General features: G+C 38.9%; 1 protein-coding gene across 1 annotated transcript in view; it reads left to right on the plus strand.

The window, feature by feature from the left end:
• The first annotated feature begins 1,067 nt into the window (after positions 1 to 1,067).
• LOC139376933 (CUB and sushi domain-containing protein 1-like) overlaps positions 1,068 to 14,769 on the plus strand; it is a 438,044-nt gene continuing 424,342 nt past the window's right edge. Inside the window, exon 1 of the mRNA XM_071119944.1 lies at positions 1,068 to 1,134. Coding sequence (XP_070976045.1) covers positions 1,068 to 1,134 — 67 coding nt within the window. The remainder of the gene's footprint in view (positions 1,135 to 14,769) is intronic.

The raw sequence follows: 14,769 nt of genomic DNA on the forward strand, positions 1-14,769 counted from the left end.
CTAGCCTATTTGAACATTTGAAATTTGATAAATTGTCTTCCATTAGTTACCTGTTCAGGAAAATGCCACGTTTTTGCTCTCAGTACAGCAATCCGGGTAGTGTAGGCTAACCTAGAAAAAAACGTATAGGATTCTATTGGAAAAATCCCTAATCCTACAGGATTTTTTTTGACAAGAGAACTTTATAATCGAATAGATCCAAGTAAACATCCGCCTTGTAAAGGGAATCCCAGCTTCAGTCATCCACACCTTCTGAAACAAAAGTGCATTCATGAAATATAATGATGTCTATGTATGTCTTTGTACGTTACCTAACCAAATGGAGGGAGCATAACATTGGTGATAGTGAGAGAGTGATGATATTATGTAGTGTTACATTAACTGTCTATAAAGCAGCGGTGTTTACACTGCTTACATACTGGGCAAACGTTAAACCATCAACACCTAGGCTACACACAACAATCCTTTGCATATGAATTTGATCGGTTATGTAACCGGTGTATCAATATACACGTGCGATCTAGTGAATTTGGTTTTATTCTTAGGGTTCGTGTAAAGCAGAAACGTACAACGTATCAATATAAAAACATGTCATTTTTGTTGGTCACGGTGTCGCCACTTGGTCTAGTAACTAGTCGATATTACGGCGCTAACATGCGTTTCACTGGGTTGTATGCATGTGTTGGTGCTTCTTCAGAATGGTAGGCTACCAGTCTCAAAGTTGCCGTGAAGGCACTCAGATTGATTTACAATTCCCCTGCATCATATATGATGGTTGAGTCCAACTCCTTCCGTTGGATACAGGCACCCTCTATTCGTTCCTCTCTTGCAATCTCCTAGTTGCCTACGCATTCTGTCTTTATACTTGCATCCAGGAAACCTATTTGGGTCTCATCTCTACAATCTCGTATCTCTGCAGTAGCCTTTCTTGATGATATGAGAGCTAATATAGGCGAATCCCTGCACCATAGGCGTCACATCTTCTTGCCAAAGCTGGATCTCTATGCATTTTTGTGATCGTTGAACAAAACCCAAGAAACCGGTGGCTGCGTGGAATAACAACGAACATGACTGCGATGGGGAAATTTAAGCATACCCTGCTTATTTTTGCAGGTCTGATTACCGCAGCTAACGGTAAGTTACTCCATATGTGGAGTTTGCTCTCTATAGATGCGACTCTGTCAAAAATATTGTTCGACGTGTTTAACGAAAACATCAATGATAATCTGACGTTTAATAGTTTGAGAAAAACTTGCATGAGGGCAATTTATCCAGAAGCAAAACGTTTCACAATTACGGTGACTAAACGCCTGATTAATACTTGTGGTTTATTGTGTATTTTGATGGTAGTCCATGGTTAAATTACAATGTAGGCTTAATTTCAGTTTATACGTAAGCTTATGACTAAAACCTGACGATCGGTCTCATTCCTGCTTTTCCGAGCGAGACTGGCATGCCGTTGCACAAGTGGCTCATCAATAGCGCCTTTATAGGTTTTACATTTTATTTTGCCCAGGCTGACCGGTGTTTTTGTGCCCCACAATGGTTTTAAGTGTTTTAAAAAGCCACATTTGAGTGAAAGAAACACCTTGGCCTCCACAGAGGTTTCATGATTAGGCTATCATTTTCATTACCATTAATATTCCTCTAGCCTAATTATTCATGATTCGTTATCAGCCTGTTATTTATTGTTTCTTCACCATGGATTGTAAATCATTGCCATACACTTGTGCAATAATTCCCCCTGTAATATTATTGCAGTGGTTTTATTATTCTCATATATGTTTCATTGCCATTATTGGAATAATAATGTAGGCCTATTTGAGATGTGTCTACTTCTTATTTGAGACTATGTTGGTTCCCATATATGAGTTATTTTTTGATCATATCTATAGGTTTTGTGTAATTTAGTTGAAATACTGTCTCTATCTTTAATGGTAAACCACAGAGGTACAGTGATGGGCAATTCATGTTTCATATTTGAGATGGTTAAGAATATATTGCTAGTAATGAAAACACATAGATGACTTGGCAAATAGGCTATCATCATTTACTTTTTCTCAATAATACCTCTTAAAATGACACTTTCAATCACGTAAATGTAATTGAAGGGGATAACCAGTTCAGGGGCCACAGTTGAATATTGAATATATTAGAAGCATCTGTACTCATAGCTAGCTGGCTGCTACGCATTTCTGTACCAGATGATGAGAATTCCGATCTTGCTCTGACAATTGACAGTGATGATAATGACATGCCTTAGTTTCATATTAGTAGGCTATTTGAGATGCTACAATCTACCCTAACATTAAACGTTTATCCATGAAAAAAATCTCTGGAACACATGTTGACAAGGGAGGCTCACTGCATAGGTTGTTGTACAATAACATCTGAATATTGGTGATTCAACATTGTTTCACTTGTGTCATCAAAACTAGACTTTTACCATAACCCCAGGTAACATAGCAACCTCAGCAGCATATATGACTAATAGACTATATGACTATTTGTATTGCTGTCTGTGAGTGACAGCCTAACCACAGAGCTTGTACATTCTCTCAATGTTAGTCTCTCAATGTTAGTCTCACGTAGTAAGGCCATGGAATCACCCTGGAATTGCACATGCGGGCTACATGTTTCTAAATTGAGGAGTGTCTGAATCTCTAAACACAACACCCTCGGCACGCTTACAGGTCATAGGCCGGCCTCCTGACATAGAGTGAACCCCTGACTTCTTCTACCTTCAATTCATATTTTGACTTACAATTGATAGTGAAGTGCAGTGTCATTACCACTCCCACCCACACCCACCCAACCACTCCTGCAGCCATATTAGGCAAGATCACATGCTTGTTCTGATGCATTTGGATTCTAGGTCTTTCTATAAACCAGTGTACCAGTGAGGATTTCTCACACTGGACAACTTGTTACAGCTGTCGATAAGTCATCGATAATAATCAGCCATTTTTTTTGTCTGTCATTACATTAAGATATAAGGGCAACATAGCTACAGTATATTCAATGAAATTCACGATTTGATTTAAAAACCTACGTTTAACCCTTTGTCATGGTTGGTGTCTTGACGGATTTGTCCAAAATTGTGTGACATAAACCATTCCTTTTCTGTCCTTTCATTTATGGCAGTGTAAATTGCCCTTTTATCATACATGAATCATTAATCAGTTAAATTAGACATAGAATTTTAACCCTGTAAGAATCCTGGATCTTGCTGTCTGACAGTTTTTTGTAAAGAGATTTCAGAAATGCAGTGTAACTACGTAACATTTCGTGTCTCCTTATGTTATGGGATGGAAACAGTTTTCATAGGCACACAAATCCCAAAAAATGTATGCCTTTACAAAATCTAATGCTTCTACCCGAAGGAGTCACGATATCTTGATACTTAAAACCTAAATCGATACTGTCATTAATGTGGTTCTTCAATAATTATGCATAATAATTGTTGGATGCACATTTGGTGTCCAGCTGATTAGTTACGCCCTGATATTTGCACACTTCATCATCTGATCCAGGAAGGAATTTTCCAAATAACAATCAAGTGACGAACAGCTGTTGTGATAGTGCACGCGACACAACAACAGCCCAAGTGCTGGAATCCACGGTTGTGATTGTGCCTGGATCCACGTTGGATCTAATCACTGTTGTTTTCTATGTGATTTACAGCAGGGTCTCGTTAGATTTAACAGAAAAAACATCAAGGTAATGAGTTCATGTTTTCATAGTATGTTTTTGTACCTTGGATTAACACCAAGGCTACTGTGTTCAATTGTGTAGGAAATACTTTTTCACCACACCCAAAGATATTCCTATTCATTATTCTGGATAAAATTACAACAAATTACATTGCCTAGTGGGCTTATTCACAACATTATCTGGTAATGAAATAACATGACACATACATCTTGTTTTTAATGCTAGACCTGCAATTTTAAACAATACAAGGGCATAGCCGTGGGAAGTAGGGGTGCTGAGGGTGCTGCAGACCCCCCCCCCCCCCCCCCCCTAAAAAAAAAGTTTTTGAAGAGATCCACAAATGTAGTTAACTTAAATAGTCCTGTATTAGCGGACCGATATAGATGTCTTCAGCGCTGGGACTTTACTAGTCCTGTATTAGCGGACCGATATAGATGTCTTCAGCGCTGGGACTTTACTAGTCCTGTATTAGCGGACCGATATAGATGTCTTCAGCGCTGGGACTTTACTAGTCCTGTATTAGCGGACCGATATAGATGTCTTCAGCGCTGGGACTTTACTAGTCCTGTATTAGCGGACCGATATAGATGTCTTCAGCGCTGGGACTTTACTAGTCCTGTATTAGCGGACCGATATAGATGTCTTCAGCGCTGGGACTTTACTAGTCCTGTATTAGCGGACCGATATAGATGTCTTCAGCGCTGGGACTTTCCTAGTCCTGTATTAGCGGACCGATACAGATGTCTTCAGCGCTGGGACTTTACTAGTCCTGTATTAGCGGACCGATATAGATGTCTTCAGCGCTGGGACTTTACTAGTCCTGTATTAGCGGACCGATACAGATGTCTTCAGCGCTGGGACTTTACTAGTCCTGTATTAGCGGACCGATATAGATGTCTTCAGCGCTGGGACTTTACTAGTCTTGTATTAGCGGACCGATATAGATGTCTTCAGCGCTGGGACTTTCCTAGTCCTGTATTAGCGGACCGATACAGTCATCTGTAGTGCAATTATTTTTAAATCTGCAGACCGTTCTCCTGCTCCCTTATAATTATCTGTGATTTCATTTTTCATCCGTTTTTGTGAGAGATGTTTACACGTTTTCGTTTGTTTCTCTCTGATTCAATTGAATGATGTTGTGCTACTCTGTTGCAGTAAATCCACGTGTGGTTATTATTGGGATGACAATGTCTAATGCTGGCTTCAACTTGGCTTTCCCTACAAATTCTTCCATTAAAAAAGGAACATGGTTTTTGCTCAATTTCTCATTATAAAAACAGTGATGGTGAGATTCAAATAGTGAGATTAATGCTGCCGCTATTCCTGGCTTTATCATGTGTGCCTGCGTCAGCCACATAGGGTACAGAAAAATCTCCATGCATCCAATATATTTAGTCACCATGTCCACATTATTGTTACATATTGTAGAATGTAATATTCATTTGAATATCAATGCACTGCAAGGCCAAACACACAAAAAAGGTGTGTGTGTGTGTGTGGGGGAAGGGTCTATATTAGGCTCTATATGTACGATTATTTACATTTTATAATTGTATAAAGTTGAGGTCCTTGAAAATTACAATTAAGTCCTTTTAAGAAGTCTCTGAAGTCCTGAATTTGACTTTTCAATGTCTGTATAAACCCTGCTTAAAGGATGTATAGTCCTATGTTGTTGCATAGGTGGAATTATGGGCCAGTTTGCATGTATTCCCTTTAATTTCTCTCACACATTGGCCCCATTATTTAGAAAAAGACCCATATCTGGTCATAATGAGAACTTTGACCGACTCTCACAATACTTGATCAAATGATCTCATAATCACTCCAATTCTTCTATATATAATTTAATTAATCATTTGTCTGAACTCACCCCTCACACGCTAACTTCCTGATATATATATTTTTTGGATGCTGCAATCATCATAGTAAAGGGAGGATTTGGCACTTTATATTCATCGTCTCTCCATGTTGGTCATTTGATGTAGTGCAGCTGGCATTTCCATAGAAATAGAGGACTAAGCCCAAATTGTTTTTTTATACTCATCATAAGAATCTAGTTTGAAATGGCACAATGACAAAGGTTAAATATTTAATTTGGGTTCAGTAAGACTGTGATGGCCTCCTCTTACAGTAGGCTAGCATCCTTAGCCCCGGGATGCTGTTAAAGGACGAGTTTAGGAGTCGCTGGCAAGGCAGTCGCCATTTTAGATTTTTCATTCTTTCACCTTCATTACAGCGTTGGTACTCATTTATCCAGACTGATACAGCATTTGAAGCTTCTACTTTCTGCACAGAGGGCCTAGTGTGCATAAACCATACGTCAAACACTGGTTTTTCGACTCCCATAATATTTTTTGGGGGGGGTGTCACGGTTTCCAGGGGAATTAGCGATGCTGCAGGCATTTTCAATGGTTCCCAGGCTTGTGAAAGAACCATTAGTTTTGTCACAGCTGTGCCATCAGAGATAATGACAATGACTGCTGCTATGCCTTGTTGAAAGGCATGTGGGGACTTTGGACAGACAAGGACTAATTCATCTTGTTTTATCAGGCAGGATGTTACAGATTATTTGAAGAAAACGCATCATACACATTTCCGACCTATATCATTGCAATACCATGAATATGTTTATGGTCAACAAATGCATGTTTATTAACTTCTCCATATGATAGAAAGCAAGCTCCTTGAGTCACTGAAATTCTAGACTCAACTGTTTGTCTACAATGCACAGATGGAGACCCTATGATGGGGGCAGAGATGTGTAGGCAACAGCTTTAGAGGGCTACAAAAATCCATTTGTTGCAATTATTTGCCAATATATGTGCAACGACCTTGTATTAAAAAGGTGAAATTACTGTAAAAACCTATTTACATTGAGGCTGTAACACAAGCAGGGTGGTAACTTAATTTGCCAACATAACTTGTGCTTGATTGTCCAATGCAGATACATGGTGACAATTAGATGACATTGGGTCGTTACCAAACTACAAGACATTGTGAATCCGTGAGTAAGCCTTGCATGCAAATGTGACATTCTAGACCTTGAGAGAGTGCAGTCATAGCAAGGAACTTGTTGATTGAAACCGGTTGACCTTGTTGATTTGTGAAACAACCTAATTAAGCAGAAATAGTGCCTTTATTAGAAATGTAGCGTCAGGCCTTTACCTAATTTCTACTTCTGGAATGTGTTAACTGGATATTCTCCTGTGGCTATAGTCCTTTTGAACATGACTCTTAAAAGTAATCTGGGTTGGACATTGTTCGGATAGTTTTGAACAGCTGACCTATACATAACTAAAATATAAACGCAACATGTAAAGTGTTCAATATATACAAAAAAAGCTTATTTCTCTCAAATTTTGTGCACAAATTTGGTTACATCCCTGTTAGTGAGCATTTCTCCTTTGCCAAGATAATCCATCCACCTGACAGCTGTGGCATACTGTATCAAGAAGCTGATTAATTAGTATGATCATTACACAGGTTCACCTTGTGCTGGGGACAATGAAAGGCCACTCTAAAAGGTGCAGTTTTGTCACACAATAAAATGCCACAGATGTGTCAAGTTTTGAGGGAGCGTGCAATTGGCATGTTGATTGCTGGAATCTTCACCAGAGCTATTGCTAGAGAATTGAATGTTCATTTCTCTACCATAAGGCGCCTCCAACATCGTTTTAGAGAATTTGGCAGTATGTCCAACTGGCCTCACAATTGCAGACCACGTGTCACCACGCCAGCCCAGGACCTCCACATCCGGCTTCTTCACCTGCGGGGTCATCTGGGACCAACCACCCGGACAGCTGATGAAACGGAGGAGTATTTCTGTCTGTAATAAATCCCTTTTGTGTGGAAAAACTAATTCTGATTGGCTGGGCCTGGTACCCCAGTGGATGGGTCTGGCTCCCAAGTGGGTGGACCTATGGCCCAGGCCCACCCACTGCTGCGCCTCTGCCCAGTCATGTGAAATCCATAAAATAGAGCCTAATGAATTTATTTAAATTGGCTGATTTACTTATTTAAACTGTAAATCAGTAAAATCGTTGAAATTGTTGCATGTTGCATTTATATTTTTTTCATACAGTACCAGTCAACAGTTTGGACACACCTAGTCATTCAAGGGTTTTGCTTATTTTTAACATTTTCTACATCATAGAATAATATTGAAGACATCAAAACTTTGAAATAATACAATATATTTTATATTTGAGATTCTTCAATGTAGCCACCCTTTGCCTTGATGACAGCTTTGCACCTCTTAGCATTATCTCAACCAGCTTCATGAGGTAGTCACCTGGAATGCATTTCAAGTAACAGGTGTGCCTTGCTAAAAGTTCATTTGTGGATTTTTTTTCCTTAATGCGCTTGAGCCAATAGTTGTGTTGTGACAAGGTAGGGGTGGTATACAGAACATAACCCTATTTGGTAAAAGACCAAGAACAGCTCAAATATGCAAATAGAAACGACAGTCCATCATTACTTTAAGACATGAAGGTCAGTCAACCCAGAACTTTTCAATAATTTTTAAGGTTCCTTCAAGTGCAGTCACAAAAACCATCAAGCGCTATGATGAAACTGGCACTCATGAGGACCGCCACAGGAAGGAAGACCCAGAGTTACCTCTACTACAGAGGATAAGTTCATTAGAGTTACAAGTCTCAGAAATTACAGCCCAAATAATTGCTTCACAGAGTTCAAGTAACAGACACATCTCAACATCAACTGTTCAGAGGAGACTGCGTGAATCAGACCTTCACAGTTGAATTGCTGCAACCACTACTAAAGGACACCAATAATAAGAAGAGACTTGCTTGGGCCAAGAAACACGAACAATGGACATTAGACCAGTTTAAATCTGTCCTCTGAGAATTTTGGTTCCAACCGCTGTGTCTTTGTGAGATGCAGAGCAGTGAACGGATGATCTCCGCATGTGTGGTTCCCACTGTGAAGCATGGAGGAGGAGGTGTGATGGTGCTTTGCTGGTGACACTGTCAGTGATTTATTTAGAATTCAAGGCACACTTAACCAGCATGGCTACCACAGCATTCTGCAGCGATACTCCATCCCATCTAGTTTGTGCTAAGTGGGACTATCATTTGTTTTTCAACAGGACTATGACCCAAAACACACCTCCAGGCTGTGTAAGGGCTATTTGACCAAGAAGGAGAGTGATGGATTGTTGCATCAGATGACCTGGCCTCCACAATCACCCGACTACAACCCAATGTAGATGGTTTGGGATGATTTGGACCGCAGAGTGAACAAAAAGAATCCAACAAGTGATCAGCATATGTGGGAACTCCTTCAAGACTGTTGGAAAAGCATTCCAGGTGAAGCTGGTTGAGAGAATGCCAAGAAAGTGCAAAGCTTGTCATCTAGGCAAAGGGTGGCAACTTTGAAGAATGTAAAAAATAAAATACATTTTGATTTGTTTAACACTTTTTTGCTTATTACATGATTCCATATCTATTATTTCATAGTTTTTATGTCCTCAGTATTATTCTACAATGTAGAAAATTGTAGAAATAAAGAAAAACCCTTGAATGAGTAGGTGTGTCCAAACTTTTCACTGGTACTGTACATTTTTTCTTTATCCAGAGTGACATACGCTCTGTAATTTCCTGGTTTCTAAAATTCTAATGGTTGGCTTAATTTCAGTTTCTGTGACAAAACAACCAAGTATTGTGTTGAGAATCATTGTACCATCTAAACCTCTGTGAAATAAATTTTCAATAACAAAAAATATTGTGTTTACAAAAATGCAAAAACAAAACTTTAGAATGGGAAACATAGAAAGAGCGCACATAGAACATATCTACTGCTTCTTTTTAGTTCCAAGTAGAACTATTTTTGGTTCCAGGTAGAACCCTCGTAGAAAGGGTTCTATATGGAACCCAATAGGGTTCTACATGGAACAGAAATGGTTCTATCTGAAACCAAAAAGGGTTCTTCAAAGGGTTCTCCTATGGGAACAGCCAAAATAAACGTTCTTTCTAATAGTGTATTGCTAAAACTGTCTCTTAACTCACCAGAAGACAACAACCACTAAATTCTCCCAGTCTTATATCTATTTCCATGTGGCAATGTTGATACTTTTGAATGCTGACCCTTTTTAGAATGTATGAGGACTGCATCATCATGCATATTACCTGTACGCCTTAAGTGTGCTAGCGAAGTCTTGGAGCCTTGTCGTTTAAGCACCTCAATTTCAACCAATGAGACGACTTTGACCATGTGACGTTTCACAATTCCCTGTGGTTATTTCAGAAACCACAATCCATTTAAAGCCTATTAAATATGAATGCTATATGAATGCAACAGTAGCATTCCTCCACCACACATCCTCTGCAAACCACTTCACTCATATGGCAATGTAAAGTACACTACACAATGGAGTGAATGATTGACAGAGTAATTTTAAATGCCTCAAATTTCTCCTCTGAACCATTCCAATTATCATATACCGTACATCCCGAATGGTAGGAAACCACTTCAAAATTACAATATCATCCCTAAACTGTGCCAAACAGCCACTTAATTCAAATGCATATTTTCTGAATTCCAAACCATGTAGACTTTTTTCTATTCTGCCCCTGGTCTCCATAACTTGTACAGAAAAAACACATAATTTCACAAGTGGAAAATCACATGATTTCGCATGAAATTTCACGTGAAATCATGTGAAAATGTGTTTTTGGAACACTTCACATGTGATCACGTTTTCACATATGTAGTTTCATGTTATCACAGTTTTGCTTTACATGTTGTCACGTTATCACATTAACTTCACATAAGATCACGTGATCACAAGAAAACGTTTTTTAAAAAAAGTACATTTCACGCGTTCATTTCACGATATCTGCTGACTCTGGACGCTTTTAAATGCAAATGGCCTTATTGGTTATATATGTATGAGAGGGGTCTTTTAAATGGATTATATTAAGTGGATCTCCAACTTAATGCCCAACCAAGGGAAATAACTAGACAGGGAACTATTTTTGAAGTCAAAACTCTCCATTACTTTGTATAGGAGATGGGGTGGCTGTCACAAACTCAAAATAAAAGATTCTGCTGTCACATAGAGCCAGCTGTCTGCTAAATAATGTATGTTTTTGGCTCTCAACTTTGCATCCATCTGTCTAATCAATGTTTTCAATGGAAAGTGTATACCTATAAATAGGATTGTATTTGAGTGATTACACAATTTAGTCTAAAATGGCGTGGAAAGCTATGCTTCTTGCCTCTTCTAAGAATTGTAGATGTTTCTATTCATTCAAATGTTTTTCTTTCTAAAACAGTGTATGTGTTCTATTTGTATCTTCCAAAATCACTGACAAAACTAAAAGTATTTAGTATACACGTAAAAAACACCAGCAATAAACTACATGTATAGCCTTCTTTGTTTTATACTAAGTTTGGTTAAGTCTGTCTTGAAGAGTGCCTTAGTAGAATAAATAAGAATACAAAATAGCAAGAGGTAAAGATTCAATGGATGTTTGTGAGTGTTAAACTCCGGAGTAAATATAGATGTAGGCCGACCAGTATATTTAGGAAAAAGACAAACTGTATTCTAGTTCTTTAGCCTTTAGAGTCCTCCTAACTAGTCAGATATGAAAGGGTTCTCTTGACCTCTCCTTTAGAGTCCTCCTAACTAGTCAGATATGAAGAGGTTCTCTTGACCTCTCCTTTAGAGTCCTCCTAACTAGTCAGATATGAAGAGGTTCTCTTGACCTCTCCTTTAGAGTCCTCCTAACTAGTCAGATATGAAGAGGTTCTCTTGACCTCTCCTTTAGAGTCCTCCTAACTAGTCAGATATGAAAGGGTTCTCTTGACCTCTCCTTTAGAGTCCTCCTAACTAGTCAGATATGAAGAGGTTCTCTTGACCTCTCCTTTAGAGTCCTCCTAACTAGTCAGATATGAAAGGGTTCTCTTGACCTCTCCTTTAGAGTCCTCCTAACTAGTCAGATATGAAGAGGTTCTCTTGACCTCTCCTTTAGAGTCCTCCTAACTAGTCAGATATGAAGAGGTTTTCCTGACCTCTCCTTTAGAGTCCTCCTTACTAGTCAAATATGAAGAGGTTCTCTTGACCTCTCCTTTAGAGTCCTCCTAACTAGTCAGATATGAAGAGGTTTTCCTGACCTCTCCTTTAGAGTCCTCCTTACTTGTCGGATATGAGAAATCTGCGTTTCCCATTTAGGCAGTGTGCTAGTACTTCTTGCGTGACGTCAGAATTTGAGAAAGGAAATGAGGTTGAGAAACAAGTGTGATGAATCCAGACTCATTTCTGATAGCTATTAATAGCTATTACACAGTACTAGCTAATCTCTTGTGCTTTGAACAGTTGATTACATTTTACAACCTGCCTGGAACACTGTTAGAATCAGATTAGACACATTAGAGTATTTTTTGTTTTTGCAGAATAGTGGTTTTGTCAGTAATGTCATGGATATAAGCAACTGCATTAGTGAGTAGTCAGGAAAATTTGGTCACTTTCAGTAGCACATTGGCTAATATCAGCACTATACATCAAACATTTAATAAGAAACATATGTAGAGATCCTCCTCCTCACAAGTTGCGGGCCTTTCCAAAAATACAGCATAACAACACATATGCATGAAATTGTAGTTTTAACTGAAAATGTGATCATCTCATCAATTCTGATTGCACTGCAGAAAATAGCTCAGCGTCCTGAAATCATTTATTTGGTAAAATGGGAAGAGAACGCTGCAGACATCTGATTTGAATGGAGGAAGTAATCGAGCTAAATTTAGAGTCCATTAAAAACTCATGCACTTAACAGCTTTAGCTGTTCTGCAATACGTAGTCAGTGACAGAATCATAATCTGACATCACACCCACACAACATTCTGGTGACTAAATCTTAATCAGTCTCATCAAGAAGTTCTCACTTCAAGACTGAACTAGAGAGAGATGTGAGAAGCAACAGATGAGGCCCTGAATGGTGCTCTGGATACTGTACATTTACATCAATGTGTTTACTCCTGCTGCATCCCTTAATTGCAATTTCAGCCATCAGCATAGTACTCATTGTACCATGTGTTGGGCTTACCTGTGTACGCAAATAGAAATGAATAATTTAATTAGCTGTGAATGGAACTTCAGATCCTTGTCTCTATATGAAAGAGCATAGATCTACCTCACTCTCTCTCTCTCTCTCTCTCTCTCTCTCTCTCTCTCTCTCTCTCTCTCGCTCTCTAAAATCTGCTAAGTATCAAAGAGTAAGAGTCATCAAACATGATAAAAATGGTGGTGCTTCTGGACAATTCTTTGACACCTTCAGTAGAGAACTGAGGACAACTGCAGTGTTTCACAATAGAATAGAACAGGCGTTGTTAGTGCTATGTTGTCCATGCAGGCAGCACAGATGTATTGACAGTAATTGGAGCCAGAGATCTGAGGGTATGAGAATCGCAAAAATAAAAGCTTCAGGAGAGGCTTACGTAACACTTCAAGAAAATGCCAGCAACCTAATCAAAATTCTCTAAAGGGCAGAAATATTGCCAAAAATAGGAGTTGCCAGCTGCTTGGTATTTGACATTTACCTTTTGAAGGTGGATTTTACTAGCCTCGCAAGCCGCTGATCTTGCGAGCTTACATGAATGTTCGCCACAGCGAACATTCATGTAAGCTCACAGGATCAGCAGCTTGCAAGGCTAGGATTTTACTGGACTATTGCAACTTTCTCCTCAACTTTTTAGGGTGTTTCAAATATTCTACTACCCTCTTAAAATATTGTACTCCATGAACATACTTTCTTGTGTAAGTACTTTAGAAATACCACATCTAGTCGTTTGGTCGGACTAGTGTGAAGTGAAGTTCCTTTCAGTGTGCTGAGACGTGCATCACAGGTAATCTGAGAAACAGTGGCAATAGCGGTTAAACTGGAAGGTGGTTCTGATTGGCTTCTCCAGAGATACCATCACTACATTATTCCATTTTCTACCTCCCTATTTCCTGCCTTTGCTCCTGAAAATGTTCAATACAAACCTACCTGTAGTACTAATGTGAGCTGTGAGATGTGACTATTTGATGCCTACATTGACCCATTTATGCAGTCAAATGACCTAGTGGCCTCATAGGTGGAATGTTTATCATTTCATAATTAATCAACTTTATTTTAAATAATCCACAGAAAATCTGGTGTTTCTATATCAAACTGTTTTGTTATATTTCAGTCTTCTGTGATGTATATAAAGTGTAATATTGGGACGCAAACCCAAAATGTAATACATTTCAACTCTATGTCTGACATGGTACAGTTGTCTTCTTTTTTTAAGACCATAACCATGTGTGTGAGGTGTTTACTTTTGTTTCAAAGTGCATTTGTTTAAGACCACCAAGAAACACTGTGTGACCCTGATTTAGCCCACTGCGGTAAGAGGTTAAAAGAGGAAACAGTTGGCCCATTTCCTGGGGCCAGTTCAGAAAGCTTTACTCTTACCCAATGAGAGTACTATCCTGGAACTGGAATGTATTGAAACAGTGATGAATGCCCAGATTTCGTTAGATTTTCTGTTGTCTATTTCTCACAGTAAAAACGTGGATAAGGACACCCACCTATTGGCATGTTTGCAGTCAGAAATGGAAAAAGAAAATCCACCTCAATCTGGCTCACATCCATCATTGGAACAATCCAACTATGGCCACACTTCAATGACTAAGATCCCGAGCCTGGTTTGAGACACCAGGCTATTGGATACATCTCAATACTTCTGTTTGATATTGGTAGGATATTTTTGATATGAAAACAAAATAAAAAAATACAACTGTCCTTTAGATCTGGTTCTAATGTTCACCAGTGACCAGAATAGATCCTACGCCAATTTTTGTGTCAGTCACAGTACATTTGGTCCAGACATATTCCACACTTTTTGTGACTTTATTCCATGCAAAAAATAACCAAGCACTTTTTCTCATTACTACTTGTATCATTTTGTTGTCATTTGTCTCATAAAAGCAACAATTTACATTAACTTTAGCTAAGAAGTCATGGAGCGTAAAGGGTACGTCAGCTGTGGAAAGATTTGCAGACCCCC

This window comes from Oncorhynchus clarkii, chromosome 20 (genome assembly GCF_045791955.1).
Source record: "Oncorhynchus clarkii lewisi isolate Uvic-CL-2024 chromosome 20, UVic_Ocla_1.0, whole genome shotgun sequence".
NCBI lineage: Eukaryota > Metazoa > Chordata > Actinopteri > Salmoniformes > Salmonidae > Oncorhynchus > Oncorhynchus clarkii.